Raw genomic sequence first — 20918 nt, 5'->3', positions numbered from 1 at the left:
AAGTCGACGGGCAAAATCTTTTACAGCTCTCTAGAATGGCATCTTTGTTAGCAGGTTGGGAAGAAACTGAAACCCTCAAAATGTTTTCAACGTTCTCACTAGTTAGCCTAGATCTAAACTTCTTTTTTATGAACTTTAGCTTACTGAATGTAGATTCACAGACATATTATGCAGATGCAAAAATACACAAAATTTTCTGAGCACAGTCAATTAAGTTTGTCATTTTCAACTGCTACCCAAAACTTATAGTGAGCTTTTCCTTCTTTTTTTTTCTTCAAAAATACTTTTGAGCTCTGTATCATTCTGAATATCGATTAATTTTTTTTCAAATCCCTAGCTTCGTATCCAAAAATAGAAAGATGAGCTACATTTGCTGTTGTTATTGCCCATGGATTTTCCACCAAGCGAAATGGTTCTTGGAACTTCCTGAAGTCACTAAACCTCACAGACATTTCATCCTTTAGGTCTGCTAACAGCTTTAGTAGGTCATAAATCTTTTGATTTTCATCTGACTGTTCATCAAACAGTGCTTTAACGGAAGGAAAGCTGGAATAATCTTCATTTGAAAATTCTTCAATATACATAATATTTTGCTTCTGCTCCAGTGAAAATGCACTACTCAACATTTTCGTTACAATGTTATTGTAGTCTCCTTGCCATTTGGTCAATGTTTCATTCATAGTGCTCATTGTATCAGTGAGAAACGCTACTTTAAGCCGCCAACTAAAATTATAAATATCAAGAAACTCTTTACTCTTTGTAGCCAAAAACAGAGTAATCTCATGTCGAATGCTGAAGAAACGTTCCAAAACTTTACCCTTATTCAGCCATCTCACTACTGTGTGGTAAATAATGTCCCCATATTGCGACAATTCTTTCAAAAATTCTTGAAACTCTTTGTAGTTTAGTTCATTTGATCTTATGACATTCACAATCTTTACAAGTGTTTTCATAACACAGCTGAAATTTTCACCAAATTTAGCAGCTAAGCTTTTTTGATGAATGATACAATGGAAACTCAATAAATTATCATTTCCCAAGTGTTTTTTCAACAGTTGAACAAACCCTATATTTTGCCCCAACATTGATGGGCAATTATCAGTACACACAGAAAAAACCTTTATCAAATCAATGCTATGCTCGTTAAAAAAATTTACTGTTGTGTTCAAATATTCAATACCTCGAGTTTGTCCAGTCATAGGAATCATTCCCAAAAAATCTTCTTTAAGAACACAATCCTTCGATACATACTTTACGAACAATAGCAGTTGAGAAATTGCCGTTATGTCAGTGGACGAGTCGAGCGCAAGACTAAAATATTTACTTTTATACAGTTCATCGGTAAGATTAAGGGCAATATTTGCTGCTAAGTTCATGTCTCATGCACGTTGAATCAGACAGCTGAAGTTTTGAAACTTCATCTAATATTTGTTCATTATTAGCAAATTGTGAGAACAAAGTTTTGCAAACTGTGACAACACATTCTTTTACAATTTCTGCATCAGAAAACGGCTTCATCTTTTTTGCTAAAATTTCTGTAACTTGGTAGGAGGCTTTTGTAGTAATCTCATTCTTTTTCATTGCGTTAAAAAGAGAACTACGTTCACAAGCAAAACTTTTTTAAAAATTCAATTTTTCCTCTCGGATCTTGGAATTTTTCGGGAATTCTTCTTCACATTGTGAATGGATTGAAGTGTAGTATCTGTTCAGATTATAACGTTTGTTTCCATTCACCGTTTCACGACATACCAAACATAGGGCCATTCTTACCTTTTGTAAAAAATAATTCTTCCTCCCACTTGGCTTGAAATTTACGGTTTTCATCTTCCAGTTGTCGTTTCCGACTATTTGAGTTCACTACTGCCATATCTAATTTAAAATTCAACAACAAGAGTTTAATAAACACAAAACTAAATAAATAATTTGAGGTAAAAAACCTCACTTAAAAGTTTTAAAAATACACACCACAGAATATCAGTTATACAGTGCTAGTCAAAAGTCCGTACCCCCCCTCTTATCTTTTGAACGGTTTTACCTATAATAGTGAAATTTGGATGGAGGAAATTAACTGACGTAAGCTTCTTAACTAGTTATGACAGGTGACGTAATAGTGACAGATGACGTTACAGAGCCACTGTGACCGATAATTTTAAATGGGACCTTATGGCAAGTGATACCTCGTTTGAAAGGTATTCAAAATACCTACTCAGCCATACTAATTTTTTTGTGTTTTAGTTGATTTTGATTTTGGTGAATAAATTAAATAAATATAATATTGTAGCTTCGCATTTAATTAATAAAAATTCAAATGTACGCCTATGGTTTTTTTGTCAAAAAAGTTGACGTTTTTCGATTCTCTAGTAGTTTTTACGTCAACGTCAACCTTTTTGACAAGTAATCATAGGCGGAATTTTGAATTTTGAATTAATTAAATGAAACTACAATTTTATATTTATTTCATTAATTCGTCAAAATTAGCTTAAACTTAAACAATATTAGTATGACTGAATAGGTATTTTCAATACCTTTCAAACGAGGTGTCACTTGCCATAAGGTCCCATTTAAAATTATCTGTCACAGTGGCGCTGTAAAGTCATCTGTCACTATTACGTCACCTGTCATGACTAGTTAAGAAACTTACGTCCGTTTATTTCCTATCTCCAAATTTCACTATTATAGGTATAACCGTTCAAAAGATACGAGGGGGGGTACGGACTTTTGACTAGCACTGTATACGCAAATTTTCAAAAAGAATTAACGAACAACCAAACACCTGACACAGTGTCGCAAGTACGATCAAGTACGATTGCGCGAAGCCGTGGAATTTACGAACTGATGACAAGACAAGCAGTTACTGGCCGGCCAGTGCCACTGTAGTGGGGGTAAAGATGACTAATGCGAAATGCAGTACAATGCATGGCGCCGCTCTACACTACTGTAATCTGATTAAATACATAAATAGAAACATACATAATTATATTCGGTTTGTTCTAGCATCAGTTTCAAACGGTTTGAAACCATCAGCGAATAGTGGACCAGCGCGAGTAGAGGGGATAGCACTGATGACTGTATTATGTTCTCTCATTGACCAACTGTTTGCTGACGGTTTCTGACTAGTTTGACTGTTTGCTAGAACAAACCTATTCTTCTTCTTCTTCAGGTGCCATCTCCGCTACGGAGGTTGGCAATCATCATAGCTATTTTAATTTTTGAGACAGTAGCTCTAAATAGTTGTTTCGAGCTGCATCCAAACCACTCTCTCAGGTTCTTCAACCATGAAATTCGTCTTCTTCCGATGCTTCTTCTGCCATCTATCTTTCCCTGCATTATGAGTCGTAGGATGCCATACTTCTCGCCACGCATCACATATCCGAGATACTGTAGCTTCTTTTCTTTAATTGTAAGTTCAACTTCCTTTTCTTTACCTATTATTCTCAGTACTTCATTGTTTGTAACTCTATCTACCCAGGAAACCCTCATAATTTTTCTATAGGTCCACATTTCAAAGGCGTTAAGTCGTCTCATTGTCTCTACATTTAACGTCCATGATTCCACTCCATAGTATAGAACACTGTAGACGTAACATTTTGTTAAGCGTACTTTAAGAGCTAATGTTAAATCTTTGCTACATAGGACCTTTTTCATTTTTATAAAATTAGAACGTGCTTTTTCGATTCTGACTTTTATTTCTGCAGTGTAGTCATTATTTTCTGTTATAAGTGTTCCTAGGTAAGTGTACTTTTTTACTCTTTCGATCTGCTGGCCCTCTACTATCAAGATTTCGTTAGTATTATGGTTGTTTTTACTAATTTTCATAAATTTTGTCTTTTTGATATTGAGAGAGAGTCCGTACTCCCTACTACACCTTACTATTTTACTCATGAGTGTTTGCAGGTCTTGTAAACTATCGGCTATTATTACTGTATCATCTGCATATCTGATGTTGTTAACTAAGACTCCATTTACTCTTATGCCGACTGTTTCATCTTCCACAGTTTCTCGCATTACCTCTTCACAATAAGCGTTAAATAGTAGAGGTGATAGTATGCAGCCCTGCCTGATTCCTCTTTTATTTCCATTTCTTCAGATGTTTCTTTTTCAATTCTTACTATTGCTCGCTGATTGTAATAGAGGTGTGTTATTAGTCTTAAATCTCTTTCATCTAGGTTTTTATTTTTTAGGATTTCCATGAGTCGATCATACTTTACTTTATCAAACGCCTTATTGTAGTCTATAAAACAGACGTAAAGAGGATGGTTAACATCCAAACATCTCTGTGTCAGCACGTTGAAGGAGAATAATGTCTCTCTGGTACCCATACCATTGCGGAACCCATATTGAGTGTCACTAATTAGTGCAGTTTAGAGTGTATTCTGGCGTGGATAATTTTCAATAGAATTTTCAAGGTATGTGACATTAAGCTTATGGTTCGGTAGTCACTGCATTCTTTTGCATTCACCTTCTTTGGCAAACACACAAAGGCTGATGTCAACATTTCTGTAGGGATGATTCCTGTAGTATAGATAGCGTTGAACAGTTCTACTATTATGTCCAGGTTTTTCTCGTTGACCAACTTTATCAGCTCGCTAGGCAATTCATCTCGACCAGCAGATTTATTGGTTTTCATTGAGTTTATTGCCTGACTAACCTCTGATTTGGTTATCTCTGGGCCTACATCTCCCGTTTGGCTATCTACGGATGTACTAGCTTCTCTCTGGTCATGAAATAGTTCCTCGATATACTCTTTCCATCGTCGTAGTTTTCGTTTTGTCTCCATTCTAATATTTCCATTTTTGTCGAGCAATATATTTGAGGTTCTTCTATATCCTATTCCGGCTAGTTCTTTGACTTTTTTATGTAGGTTGAAGTTGTCATATGTGTTTTGCAGTTCTTCTATTCCTTTACATTTTTCAGAGAAGTAGGTTTCTTTAGCCTCCCTAATTTTTCTTCTTATTTGGTTTTGATGCTGTTTTAAAAAACCTATTATAACTCGCAAATTTTGTTTTACTGCCTAGCAGTCTGAGGGCCACGAAAAATCGCTCCGAGGGCCGCATGCGGCCCACGGGCCGCGTAGTGAATATGGCTGCACTACAGTATACAGTGCTTTTCATATAAAACTATCCACCTTAAATAACTTTTGAACTACTGATTTTTTGAAAAAGCGCAGAAATACGTCAAACCATATTTAAAGGGAGAGACATTATGTCTGGGTATTTTCAAAGTCTGAGCAGTTAACTAACCTAAGAAGAATTTATAGCACAAATATTGCATGTCATATATTATTTGTTAACAAGTCAATATAACAACTGAGGTAAGTAAAAATATAACTAGTGAATTTTTTAGTAATAATACCGGTTTTAATACCGGTATTCCGATATTTCAAATTTCAAATATCAAATACCGGTATTCAGATTTTAGTTCGGTATTTTAAGCCCTACTCGACCTACTTCAGAATCGGACACACACACGGTATAGCCGAAAAACTAAAAATTTAAATTTGAAAATTTAATTTTGGTTTTTCAAGAATTACTCAAAACTTCCACAGACGAATTGCGCCAATATCTGAGCGTTAGTAGAAGGACTTCAGACGCATCTAACGGTGTAAACCTGAAATTGTAGAAAAGTTCGAATTTTTAAGTTACCTCAAGTAGAGTTTAAGACCTCATGAATGTGATCAAATTCATTTCATATGAAAAAGAACGGGTTTACAAGCTCACTAAATCCTTTATCTTCAGATATCATATTATTTAATTTTAAGAGCATCAGATACTACTAGTCAATACCTTTCAAACTGATGTTTAGTGATCAAAATCGGTTATACGCTTTAGAAGTTATCGAGCTCTAAAAGTATAATCCACTTAACCTTATCGCCAAAATGATCTAGTGGTTACGACGATAAACTTAATCGGGCGATTTGAATTCATTTGCCAGTCATCCCAATACTTTTTTAATCTATTCCGAATAGAAACAAATGTAGTGTGCATTCGATGGATACAAAGAAATATATTTAAAAAAAATATTGGGATTGCTGGGATATGAACTTGAATTGCTCTATCGCAAGTTTAGTGTCGTAACTACTAGACCATTTGGACGATATGTGACAAAGGCGACCATTTATAACGCTTAACGTTCAAGTTCGTATACATATTTAATTTGTAAAAAACTTTGAAGAACTCCTGATACAACAATAAAAAACCGCTAAACGCAGTAAAAATGAGTGGCGCAGTCAATATTCCAGCTACAAAAGAGCTGATATGAATATCACGTAACGCAAAAATGTATTTTCATTTTGATGGAAAATAAAATCATAGTGTTTTTTTATTTATGTATTAAAGTTTCAGAGATGTAGGACTGTAGGTGTCTAGGTTTTTTTTGCCCAGCGGTGTACATATTATGTATATTAATATACGTCTATCAAGTTTATTTTTGGTTAATGTGTTAATGTTTTCTGAAGCATCCATAAGCAATAATAAAAATGTATAAAATTAGTTGACCTTTTTCTCTAATGAATTGACGTATCTATGAGCCTGACAAATAGCGTGTTAAATTAAATGATCAACTCAACTTGAAATTACATCAATAACAGCATGAGATCCGGCATTTCGAGTAGTATGTACTGATTTGTTTCTTCAGTTTTTGATTTGTATTATTTTTAGACAAATATTGCGTATATGAACTATTTGCTCTTAATTAAATAGGGATGAATGCAAATAGTTTATCAACATAATGTTATCTGAGATTATAATATATAAAATAGTTATTTTCCTAACAAGTGCAGAGAGTCATACTTTTCCGCACGCGATTGCAGTTTGCCGAACGAAGCGAAGCGGAGTTCGGCAAGCAGTCGAGTGTGGAAAAAGAGACTTTCTGCAAGAGTTAGGAACAATATTTTTTCTACGAGCATTTAAAAATGACCAAATCTTAATCAATTAATTGAATTAATATAAAAATACATACAAAAATTAAATCTTTGACAAGGTTGTCAAAACCAAACTTTCTATATAATTGGTTAGCACGACGACGATCTAATAACACCGAATTAAATTCAATGCGGTGCCTAAATACCTGTTATGTACAGGTTTTAATATTTTAAAGGCATAGCAACGATGTCAAACAAAGCAATTATTGTCAAGAAGCACGTCACACACTTTAAAATTTATCTTTACTTACGAATTAAAAAATAATTCTGTGATTTAGATGGCATCAAGTGACGAAGAACTACCTCCATCTATCCTCGACGTTTTCAATTATCTTAATTTGTTACCGGAAAAATCAGCAAACATTTACAAGAAAGAATACAATATTTTTATGAGTTGGTGTAAAGAAAAAAGTGTAAATAGCTTAAAAGAAGGAGTGTTTTTGGCTTATTTTATTAGTCTATCCAAAATCTGCAAACCAAATACTTTGTGGTCCCGCTATTCCATGCTCAAGTCAGTATTAAAAATTGAAAAAAATGTCAATATAGGCGATTATTTTAAGTTAACAGCATATTTGAAGAAAAAAGCGTAGGATTCAGTTGTAAGTTCAATATAAACATTGTAAATAATAAATAAATATAATTAAAATTACATATTTTGTATTTGATAATAATAAAATTGTTAAAAAGTTGACTTAATTCTTTGACAATGTTGTCAAAACCAAACTTTCAATATAATTAGTTAGCATGCCGACGATCATGGTTTCCATGACGGTGGATACGCGTGCGGAAAAGTAAAAACCGCGTGCGGAAAAGTAAACCGCGTGCGGAAAAGTAACACGCGTGCGGAAAAGTAAAACTTTCTAAACTAAAATGCGTGCGCGAAAGTAGACATTTTTGCACGCTCGTAGAAAAAATCTTATACAGGGAGAGTCATGAGGAACTGTACATGTACATACTAGGTACTAACTCGTAAAGAGGCCCCTATTGGGAATAACAAACGACCTTTAAACAGTGTCTGCTTTTAGTGTTGAATAATATACAGTGGGAGTTGTGAATTTTGAAATATCTCTTCGTCATAATTTTGGAACGGTAAATTCGATGTGTCTCACGTTTTGGTCAGAAATTATACGACTACCACCTAATCAACTCATGTATTTAAACTAGAAACAAATCAGGTCCAGTTTTCAAAAATTAGTTTGTTTTTTTTTTCATAGAAAAATATTCTAGGAGCCTCCGGGTTCCTAGTTATTAACCTATTTCCACAAAATGCACTAAGATGTTGACGAACAGCAGCTGAGACATGTGGTAATACCCAGTCGTGTATAAACTACCTAAATATCTCAGGTGGCTACATTGGCTAGTAGATTCGGCAAAATATTTTGTAAGCAAATTAAGTATATAGCACCTGTCAGTGGTGAATTAGAGAAAAAGATGGCCTACTAGTTTTCTGTCAATTACCTCTATCCAAAAATTCACTGAAAATCTATAGTGCAAACGAGATTCTGGTTTAAGAACTTGTAGGATTGGTGTGGTGTTGATACAAGCATGCTATTTAGGGTGGCAGTAAATAAAATTAAAATATCTATGATGGTAACCAACGTTCTGAAACAACATGGTACATTAATGAAAGAACGAGATTAGCGAATAGCATGGGGATTTTCTTCTGCCCAAATATATGAGTTTCGTGAGTTGTTTATGTCATCTCTCGTAAATTGGGCTTAGTCAGTAAATAGGGTCCTATACAATCATCAACCATAATGGCCATTCGTTGTCGAGGCATTAAGCTAAATAAAAAACATATTTTTCCACCTACCTCTACCGAAAGTATACTTTTCCGGACCTGATTGTAGGGACTAAAGTTGTACTTTTCCTCCCTAGGGAGGAAAAGTAAAAGTGACGTCATGGTATTTCATTCATGAAATATAACTTATTGACGCCCTGTACAATATCTATTTTCTATTACGTAAGTATCTATACATTTTAACGTTTATTTATAAAACACCCTGTATTTGGCAGAATGGTAAAAAACAGTAAATTGTTATTTTGATTTAACAATGTTTACATTAATAATTTGACTTATATTTGACAGTTGACAGTTATATTGTACCTACTTGTTAGTTTTAGTTTTAATAAATTTTGTTAGTTAGTTACATAAATAAAGTAAAAATGAAAAAATGACTTGTTAATAATTTGAGGAAGGTGGAAAAACCATATGTATAACATGGGAGTAAAGTGCCTTTTCCTCCCTTGAATGATTACTGCCCTCCGCTACGCGTCGAGCAGTAAACTTCATTCTCGGGAGGAAAAGTAGCACTTTCCTCCCTTGTTATACAAATAGCTATTGCAATCTACCTAGCAAATTGTGATCGTAAAACTTCATATTTTAAATGGAACTGTTGAACTGGTTGCATGTGATAAGGGTGTAAAGTATTTCTTAATACTCTGTTTAATTTGTAAAGAGTTTTCAAAAAACCGTATATAGGATTATTTTATTATTGATTTAATTAGCAATGCTGCTAATCCTAAGATTAACCAAGATTTTATATTTAACTTAATCTGCTACTTTACTGTCCGAATTATTCCCAACGGTTCTCCTTAGAATATATTAATTACTGTTGCACACTTCACTCTTGTCGCTGTGGCTGGGTTCACTGCACCAATATAAACTAAAATTTTTACATTTATCACTATCACACTAGTTCAAAAGGTTTGGTGCATTTTAGCCTGCAGCCTAGGTCTGGATTATCTAAAAGTTCTAATACTTCCTTGTTTGTATGATTGTGGAGTCTGTTTTGGTGACCCTTGGCAATTTTCTTTATTTTTCCTTTAATTGTTGTTATTCGAAGTTCCCCATAGGTCGTTGTTGCGGATATACCATGGAACCTTGACTATGTTGCTTAGTATTCGGTTTTGGACTCTGTAAAGGCAAGCATAGTCATTCATATTAGTGCAGCCCCATATGTAACTGTAAACTATAGGACCATACTGGTTGGAGCATTTGTTTGTAGCCAATACCTTATTCTGGATTGTCAGTTTTAAACTACTACCCAATAACCAATATAACTTCTTGTATTGCGTCCTTAGTTCTTCAATTTTCTTTCTGATATGTTCCTGAAACTTAAATTTACTATACAGGGTTAAATTTTTTATATGAACCAAAAGAACAAATTTTTTTCAAACTGAAATTAATTTTTTTAAGCTGAATCAAATTTTTTTAAACTGAACCTAATTTTTTCTAGTTTGAATTAATTGACTGATTAAAAGGTAATAGTGTAACGTTTAATCAAAACATGAGATACTCTGAACCTACCATTCAAAAGTTATGACAAATAGAAATTTCAGTCAAAATTCACAACTTGCCATATATATTATTAAAAACTCGGAGCAGACACTTTTTAATGATTATATGCTATTTCCCGTAGGGTCTTCTATACAAGGTTGGACCGTGTACAACTTCCTCACGACTCACCTTGTATACATTTATTAGCAAAACATATTAATTATTAGTATTACTCTGGGCTAATTAGCAAAATTCATGGAAAAGTTATTTACCAGCAATTTTATTGCTGGAATCGAATTATAAGATCCTATATATTAATAATATAGGTATGCAAAGTCCGCAGATAGTGTGCTACTTTTTTTATAAACAAAATGACGCCGACAAATCGTATTTTTTTCAATTATTGCTCTATAACTCCGAAGATTTTAACTTTACAACAAAAACACTCAAATAAAAATTCACCGCAATTAAATTCTGCATAGAGATAGGTTTTTCACGATTTACTCTGACGAAAATTTTCCTCGGAAAATGCGGGTTTTCCTAACAAAAACTCTAATTTTCAAATAAAGTTTTCGGTAAGTAATTATTAATCAATAATTAAATAACTTAGTGACATCAAAGCTTTCTTGGTATAGATTGTAATTCCAGAAGCTGGTGAAAATTAAACGAATATTTTAGCAACAATTCAATTGTTAATTAACAATTTACGATCGCAATAATAACCAAAATAATCATGATACGCTGATCAAACTTATAAAGATTATAAAGATGAGATGCTTATTTAATATTTTATCGACAAAATATAAATTTTTCTTTTTTTTTGCATAATCTTTAAATTTGAAAAAAAAGTAGTTATAATACGCTGGTCTAATTAGTAAAGTACAAAGAAAGGTTATTTACCAGCAATTTTATTGCTGGAATCGAATTATAAGATCATATGTATTATTAATATAGGTATGCAAAGTCCGCAGATAGTGTGCTACTTTTTTATAAACAAAATGGCGCCGACAAATCGTATTTTTTTCAATTATTGCTATATAACTCCGAAGATTTTAACTTTACACCAAAAACACTCTAATAAAAATTCACCCCAATTTAATTCTACATAGAAGCATGTTTTTTACGATTTGCTCCGACGAAAATTTTCCTCGGAAAATGTGGGTTTTCCCAACAAAATCTCGAATTTTCAAATAAATTTTTTGGGCCAGCAATTATTTATCAATAATTATATAGCTTGGTGAAATAAAAGCTTTCTTGGTGTAGATTATAAATTCAGAAGCCGATGAAAATTAAACGAATATTTTAGCAACAATTCAATTGTTAATTAACAATTTACAGTCGCAATAACAACCAAAATAATCATGAGACATTGATCAAACTTAGAAAGATTATAAAGGTGTGATGCCTATTTAATATTTTGTTGACAAAATATAAATTTTTATTTTTTTGCATAATCTTTAAATATTTAAAAAAAATTGTGATAAAAAAATTAACATTTCTCAGAAATTGTTTATTATATTCTAATTTTATAAAATACTTAAAATGCGTATTTCATAGGTCTTGAAAATGAATACTTTAAAAAAAATTTCCAACCATTTGCAAAAAAGTTATGAAACAGAAAAATAAATATACGATTTCTCCGTTATTTATAATTTGTTTTAATTGTTTCAAAGCTTAAAAGTGAGTCTATGGTACAATCTAATTACCCACAAAGTATGTAAAAAATTAGTGCAATGGTTATATTTTAATCAAAGATTAAAAATACTTTTTTTTGTAATTTTTAGCGCAAAAGTATTCCTGATACAGAGTCGGAGCTAAAATGTTCACTCGAAGCGACTGACACGCAGCATATATTATTTATAAAAGTGTACGTCTCGCGCGGCCGGTCGTCGCTGCGAGTGAAAATTTTAGCTACATTTTTACTTTGTACATTTACTTTACTTTACATTTTGTACTTTAAACTCACTTCTACGCTTTGAAAGATATAAAAAAAATTATAAACACCCTAGTAATCGTATGTTTACTTTGCTGTTTCATACCTTTTTTGCAAATGGTTGCAAAAAAGTTTTAAAGCATTCATTTTCAAGAAATTTGAAATGCGCATTTTAAATATTTTTTAAAATTACAATATAAAAAACTTTCTGAGAAACGTTAATTTGTTTATAACTATTTTTTTTTAAACATTTAAAGATTATGCAAAAAAAAAATTTATATTTTGTCGACAAAATGTTAAATAGGCATCTCATCTTTATAAGATTTCAAAGTTTGATCGGTGTATCATAATTATTTTGGTTATTATCGCGACCGTAAGTTATTAATTTACAATTGAATTGTTGCTAAAATATTCGTTTAATTTTTATCAGCTTCTGGAACTATGATCTAAACCAAGAAGGCTTTTAAGTCACCAAATTATTTAATTATTGGTAAATAATTACTTTTTAAAACTTCATTTGAAAATTAAAGATTTTGTAAAGAAAACCCGCATTTTCCGAGGAAAATTTTCATCGGAGCAGATCGGGAAAAACACGTCCCTATGCAGAATTTAATCAAGGTGAATTTTTATTTGAGTGTTTTTGTTGTAAAATTAAAATCTTCGGAGTTATAGAGCAATAATTGAAAAAAACACGATTTTCGGGCGCCATTTTGTTTATAAAAAAAGTAGCACACTATCTGAGGACTTTGCATACCTATATTATTAATATATAGGATCTTATAATTCGATTCCAGCAATAAAATTGCTGGTAAATAACTTTTCCCAAAAATGGCCTATTCTCCGATAATCAGCCCAGACTATATTGGGACCGTGCAAGTTCGGAACAGCGACACCTGGTTTCATAGCTCGGCAACATTTTTAGCACTTTTAATTATATTGGCCAATTATATTAGTCCTGGTTACTGGATAATTATCAAGGCCATAGCCAAAAAAAAAGAATAAGAAGAAAAAGTAAGGTTGAGGTTATGTTATCAAAAGGTAAACATTGTACTACCAGCAAAATACCATTAATTAAATTCACTTTAATAATTGCATATCATATCAATAGTGGAGCAACATAAAATTATTACAATTTATAACACATCATTTGCGAAATCCCATTTTCTTCAATGAGAGTAGGTATGAAATATGCGTCAGTTTAACAATTTCAATTAAAAATATGAATTATTTAAGAAATATATATGTCAAGAAAGTTGCAAGATTTGTTCGCTATACTCGCACGATCGTTTCTCGTATCCCCTTCAAGTACTTGCACACAGCGAATATAAGTGTTGATCAAATATAGTTAGCTGCAGGGCTGCTTTATGCATTAGGCAATATAGGCAGTTGCCTAGGGCGGCACATTATGAGAGGGCGGCAAAAATAATGTACAAAAAATATTTGTATATAAAAATTATGAATCTAGGTTCTGTCATTAAAGAGTATCTCTTTCAAATTACTTTACCGCAAGGAAGCCAAACAATTGTGCCCAAATAAAACATAAAGAAATAAGAAAGAGAAATTAAATTTGCTAAACTAGTAGTAACTAAACTTTTCAGCTAGTGATGAGATAAAAATCCACACATTCTATGTTATAATCGACACTCTGATAAGAGACCTGAATAGACGTCTGGAATCTTATCGACTTATTTATCAACGTTTTCGTGTTATTAACAGATTTGCCAAAATTTAGCAATGAAAAAATTATTAAAGAAGCTGAAAATCTGATACAAAATAAAGACGACCAAGATACATCATTCATACATGACACTTAAAGGGTCATTTGGATACCACAATAAAATCACCAATTGACATATCTTAATATTTAAAGAAGAGTTAGTGCAGTCACTGAAGGTGGATATGAGCTATTACCTCCGATTTCGTTGAACCTTCATCGATTTGCATGAAAACTGGTGAGTGGTTAGAGGATATCCCAAGGAACAAAGGTTACATGGTGTCAACTTGCGCTTGTACCCTGGGGGTGGATGCCGCCCCTTCTCGGGATTGAAAACTATTTTATTAGAAATATCCCCTGAAAATTAGAAATTCGATAGAGGGACAAATTCTAAGCAAAATTTGTTAGATAAAGATATTAAAATAAATCAATACTCTTTGAGTTATTAAAGATCAAAGATTTTAATTTTTCGTGAGAAAACTGCATGTTTTTTACCGATTTTTCATAAATGACTCAAAATCTATAAGATTTTACAAAAAAGTTATTATTACCAAAATTAAAGCTAATATAAAACGAAATAAAAACTCCGTACTGGAAAAACCTTTTAATGTTAACTAAAAGTGAGTTATAGGTAACTGAATGTATATTTTTTTGGCGAGTACCCAAATCTAAGTATTCAAGCTTAAATAACAGGAAAATGATGCATTTTATAACATAACCTTATAAAACATTTGTCAAAGTACTTAGAAATATCTATCAAATAAACCCTCGAACAAATTGATAGCATTAAAATTTATGCACCAAATATTTTTCAAAATTTATCTTTAAAAATTTTTTCCAAAAAAGTTATTGCTTTTTTTTTAAATAACTCCGTTAATTTTTACGATATCAGGTTTGCCTGAAAACCATTTGAAAGTTAATTTTAATGGCTATTAAACCACGTTGAACTTAATCTTTTAGACTCCTTACTTTTTTAAAAATAAAAGGTTAAACGGCCCCGGTTACATGGTTCTCGCAGCAAAATTTAAGCTTTAAACGTTTATATCTCGGTTATTTTTTACCCTACAGAAATAGTAAAAAGTTAAAATATTTTATTCAGAAAAAACTAAAATTTAGTTATAAATGTATCACTTTTTACATACTTATATTGAGTATTTTTGGAGTTAAGTATTATCAAAAGAAAATGAAAATTACGATAATTTTAAAAATTCTGATTTTTAAATTACATCTTTTTTTCAAAAATATGCATTCTAAACCGGTAAAAATTGTTGAAATCATTACTTATGCTAATATAAAGAAATTCTTCTAAGGATTACTATAAATTTTGATTTGTGTGGAAATGGCGTATGTTTTATTTTTCACTTTTTCCTAAAAAGTTCTAAAGGGTTCTCTTATTTTCATCATTCATATGCTTAATTGTGATGCTATTAACTTCTACTAGAGCTCATTTGATAGGTACTCCGAAGTACTTTGACAAGTGCTTAGCAGGTATATTTTTTAAAATGCATCGTTTTCCCGTTATTTAAGCTTGAATACTTAGATTTGAGTACTCGTCGAAAAAATATACATTCAATTACCCACATAACTCACTTTGAATTAACATTAGTTTAGTTCTTTAAGTGAGGAGTGTAGGTATTCAGCTTTTTATTATCTTCAATTTTGGTAAAAATAACTTTTTTGTAAAAGCTTACAGTTTTCGAGCTATACGTGAAAAACAGATTTAAAACATGCATTTTTACGAAAAAATAAAATCTTTGATCTTTAATAACTCAACAAATATTGATTTATATTAATAACTTTATATAACAAATTTGACTTCGAATTTGTATCTCTATCGATTTATGGTATTATTTCTTTCACCCCCCTTAAAGTGGTAGTTTTCACCACCACGGTAAAAGCGCAAGTTGGCATCATGTCATCTTTGTTCCTTGAAGTATCCTCTTACTACTCATAAATTTTCATGAAAGTCGATGGAGGTTCAACGAAATCGGAGGTGAAAACATTCAGTGATTGCAAGTGGATTGAAAGGTATTTTGCTTAATTTTGACATTGCTTTGCACATTTATTTGTGCTTCCCAGTTGCCAACGTGTCCGCTGAAAGGTCATTTTCGAAAATGTCTAGAATTAAAAATATTTTCCCATTAAGTATGACGCAAGAACGTGTTAACAATTTGTCGATTTTGTCAAGAACAAAATTTTTTTTAAATCTTTTTTTGAAAAGATGTTTTTTCAATGAAGAATGCCAATTTTTTCTATTATAGGTATATACATATCGTAGTTTAAATCCATTTTTAGTGTATTCTTATTTAAATAAAAAATTCTGTAATTTTTTTCGCAAAAATGGTACAAAAATGGTACATGTTTGAAGGGCGGCTACTAGAGAATTGCCTAGGGCGTCAATTGACCTAAACGCAGCCCTGGTTAGCTGATTTATTTTTTATTATTATATTTTAACAATAAAAATTTATTTTTAGATCGAACACTGATGATGATTTTTTATAAAAATCGAAAACGTTTTGTTGTGATGTAGCCTTTTTAAGGGATTTTTAATAAAAAAAAAATTTTATACCTTTTACAAAGGATTTCTTTCCAATTTTAACAATACTTACTTGTGATCATGATAAAAGCCATTCTATTCATTTCAAAGAGTTGTCTCATTTCATAAAAATGCATATAAAAGATAAACCAGATGTACGGAAAAATAAACGAGGGGCTCACTAATCTGATAACAGCTGGAAATGACATTCTTCAGAAAGATTTCCTTCCCTTTGCCATTTTCTCCGTTTATATGCCATATATTAATGGTGACGACACACTGCTCTATTTTGTTGAAGTCCTGATTCTAACCAAACGAAATAGCCAAATGCGACATATTTCTATATAAGTTTATTTCAAACTCGTTTAATGATTTGAGATGTGTTATTGCAATAATATATCTTGGACTTATTCAAACGAACATTATGGGAACAAAAGTGGTTTTTTAAAAGTAAAATAAAACAGTTTATAACAGAATCAAAACCTGCTTTGCGAGGTATATTTTAGAAAATAAACTATATTTCTACGAATTACATACAAATAATTTTGCTATAAATAGGTTTCATTTGGATGCTAATTAAGGGGTGATATTCACGATTATTTTTACCAAAAGGAGGAACCATCTTTATTTTGAGCGTTACTTGCTTCCTTTTTATGCTATAAACTAAAAAAAAAAGCAAAAATTATGCTTCTTTTAAACACTTTAAAAAAGTTGTGATGAGTTCTCCCCGAAAAGTGCTTCATTTTGCACTTTACAAATATCCAACGAATATTTCACGTTGAAATATTCGATTTAGAATTTGACGAATAAGAACTTTCTTTTAATTAGCCATCCAATCTGCTTCTACTGGATCCATAGACTTTATAAATACACACTTTTTTCATTTGTTTATAAGCTATATTTTTGCTAAAAATATTTACTCGATAAAATTCTTACTTTTTAAGTTATTGGCGAAAAAGCGTCTAAGTGTTTTTTGTTGAAAAATAAACATATTCACTTGCAAATAACTCGAAAAGAGTTTTGTCTTATTGAAAAAACTCTATAAGTCAAAGAAATTGCTTAGAATTAGTCAGTTTTTTGTATTTTCTGCGTTATTACTATAATTTTTAGATTTTTAGTCTGCTTTTATACAAAGCAATTGTGATTATTGGTGATTTTTCTAGTGACTTTCTTGGGTGTAAATATGTCCTTTTAGTTTACTCCTCCTGGTTTAAAAACGAACCATAAAAAGAGTGGAATAGTTTACAGCCGCATTAACTACTATTGAACACTATCCTATCATTTTACGACTAAACTCAATAATGTGACTGTCACGTCGTGTCAACCAGTAAAATATTACACTTACATGCTGTTTAACCCACTGTGAAATTTGTGATTTCAGGGGATACTGTAGATATAAAATATGATACTTGTACGAAAAATATAGTGAATCTAGGAAGCTTATAAAAAAGTAACAATATATACCCTGGGCTAATTAGCACAATACAAGGAAAAGCTATTTACCAGCAATTTTATTGCTGGAATCGAATATTATGGCCCTATATATTAATAATATAGGTATGCAAAGTCCGCAGATAGTGTGCTACTTTCTTTTATAAACAAAATGGCGCCCGAAAATCGTGTTTTTTCAATTTTTGAGTCTCTTTTTCAAGTTTTAATTGTGGAACAGGTTAAAAATTTGGAACGGTCAGACCACGAAAACGGCACATGTATTTTGTCCGACAGAACAGACTTAAACTCTCCGAACAGAGATTAAACTCTCATGCAAAAATCAGACTACTATTTATAACCAAATGGGCGTTTTAATGAGTTGAACATGTAGAATATGTCAAATGACAGGAATTATGACAGGTGATAAACAGCAGTCTGATTTTTGCATGAGAGTTTAATCTCTGTTCGGAGAGTTTAAGTCTGTTCTGTCGGACAAAATAAGTGTGCCGTTTTCGTGGTCTGACCGTTTCAAATTTTTAACCTGTTCCACAAATAAAACTGCCCCTGTTACAGTGTTCCCATATATCAAAGTTTGTCCGACTAGACACCCTTAAGCTATTAACAAATTTTCAGCTTGCTATTTAATCAACTTTTTTTTCATACGCGGGATCCAGACCTAATAGTCTAGGAGCCATCATCTAGGCCACCGTTTAGTTTACTAATGGGCCGATTTAAGTTTTGTTAATATATTTTTGACTGCTGATTACGAATTTCGAGGGTGGATTTCGATACGATGGGTCAAAGTATTGTTATAAATAATAAAATTGCTTATAAATTGACATTTTTTAAAATTTAATCCAATAATAATTAGAACTCAAAATATTTCAAAATTAGTGCAAAATGTTTGCAAGATAAGTACTTTTCGAAACTATCAATCGTAGCTGAGCTTTGATGCACGCAAATGAGCTTTTCAAATTTTCATTTTAATACTTAAGGGGGTAGGCGCAAAATCTTTATCCAATGCTATTTAAATGCATCTATTTTTCGAATCCTGAGAAAACTAATAAATATTTTTGAAAAATTTTAACGCAAATTAAAAATAACATTATTACCGAAAGCCGAAAGTCCCTAAGAATAAACAAAAAGTTTCTTTTAAATGAAATATCTGAAATTGAAAATCACTCTAAATTTTCCTTTTTTTTTCACCCCTGTAACTAAATAAACATTAGCGACTTTTGGCCCTCGGTAATAACGTAATCTTTCATTCTGCGTTTAAATGTTACAAAAATACTTATTAGTTTTCTCAGGTTTCGAAAAAAAAATGAATGCATTTAAACAGCATTGGGACAAGACTTTGCGCCTACTCCCTTAGTAAACCACCAACTTCACCTTTGAACTCCCCTTATTGCTTTTAGTTGGGAGGTGAAAAAACATAGGTCCCAGGTAAGTCCGGAAATGGATAAACTAACTAATTTTACCCACTTACTTACGTAGTCCTAAGCGTTTCTATCTTTTGGTGTAAGGCTGGTGGAGTTGAGTTTGGCATTGCAGTCTCCATGCTTTCCGATCTTGTGTTAGGTTTCTTGCACTTTCCAATGTCAATCCTTTCTGCTCGACTTCTTTCCTGATTTCATCTACCCACATAACTCTTGGTCTTCCTCTTTTATTTTTCCCCTGCATTCTCGTTTCGAACTCTCGTTTTGTTAGTCTCTTGTTCGACATTCTACACACGTGCCCGAACCATCTAAGTTGTCCCTCTACTATTTTTTCATTGATCGGTTCTAGTCTTAGGTTTTGTCTGATTGTTTCGTTTCGTATTTTGTCTGTGCTCTTTCTGTTATTTTTCTCAGGAACCTCTTTTCCATAGCATTGACTCTGGATTTTGTCTCCCCGTCAATGTCCATTTCTTGCTGCTATACATGATTGTTGGTCTAACTACTGATCTAACGACAGCCGTTTTTAGTTTCTCCGGTATCTCTTTTCCCCCTAACTAATTTTAAACAACTTTTATTCCATATTTCTTCGCTTACAAGTAATGGCGTTTTTCGGCATTTTTTATTGTTTATTTGCATAGTATTACGTTAAAGTAAGCATTTGAACAAATCGCAAATATAACTTTCGTCTTAGAATAACCCAAGTTCTTAGAGAAAGTCGTTTGGGAGCGAAAAAAGCATTATTTTATAATTTGTTTAAAAATTGCTATATTTAAATAAATAGGTAAACTTTTTAACATAGCATAATCTATCGATTAAAACAAGTTTCAGATTGTGGGTATGAAATCGGCCTTTTTCTACAAAAGCCACCCGTCTATAACAAGTACTTGTTATAATACGATAATGTAATTTTATCTATGAAAAATAGTTATTTATGAAACAGTTCGTGAAGTATGCTTTTTACGAACGCACGCGATGTTTAGAGCACGAGCGACAGCGGAGCGAGTGCTATACATCGCGTAAGTTCGCAAAAAGTACTTCACGCACAGTTTCATACAATATTTTATCTACGATAAACAAATAAAAAAACTGTAACTCTTCGTCACTGGAATTCATTTCTATTCTACAATTTTTAGAACTTTGACATTTAAAAATTCTAACTTCTTTCAAACCACAAACCTGTCAAAACTTGTGTTGTAGTTTATTGCTCACATGTCAACACCATGACAACGAGAAAGTTAAGGATATTTGATTATATGAAAGTGTGCCAAAAAACAGTGCGAAAAAGTAAATCCCATTTAAAATACATTGTTACTTCACGCACACTTTAAATCTTTCACTCACTGCTATCTATGTATAATGACAGTTTTCACAAACGAAAAATTTGTACATAATATGAAATAGAGTAGATAGAAGTCTATTTTAAAATAGTCGACAATTTTGTAGAAGAAATATTTTCTCTGAAAATTAAGTGATACCTAGAACAAAGAAATTGGATTTCTTGATAATACAATTTTAATTCGGACACAATGAACGTTTTTTTATTTCGGGAATCACGCACATCCTACGTAGAATTAACATAAAAATATTCCACCCAGTCATTTTATTGCCTCGGATAGCTTTAATTTGAACAGGTTGATCCAAATTTGAATTTTCCCGAAAATACTACTTA

The 20918-nt window shown here is 31.9% G+C and overlaps 1 protein-coding gene across 1 annotated transcript; it reads right to left on the bottom strand.

Moving 5' to 3' along the window:
• Positions 1 to 314: 314 nt before the first annotated feature.
• Positions 315 to 1376, bottom strand: LOC114324563 (general transcription factor II-I repeat domain-containing protein 2A-like). The gene has a single exon (XM_028272424.1). It carries the CDS (start codon positions 1374 to 1376, stop codon positions 315 to 317), a length of 1062 nt encoding a protein of 353 aa, XP_028128225.1.
• Positions 1377 to 20918: the final 19542 nt, after the last annotated feature.

The sequence above is a fragment of the Diabrotica virgifera genome, chromosome 7, assembly GCF_917563875.1.
Source record: "Diabrotica virgifera virgifera chromosome 7, PGI_DIABVI_V3a".
In the NCBI taxonomy this organism is placed as follows: Eukaryota; Metazoa; Arthropoda; class Insecta; order Coleoptera; family Chrysomelidae; genus Diabrotica; species Diabrotica virgifera.
Note: the sequence above shows the minus strand (reverse complement) of the source record. Positions and strands in the feature narration are given on the sequence as shown.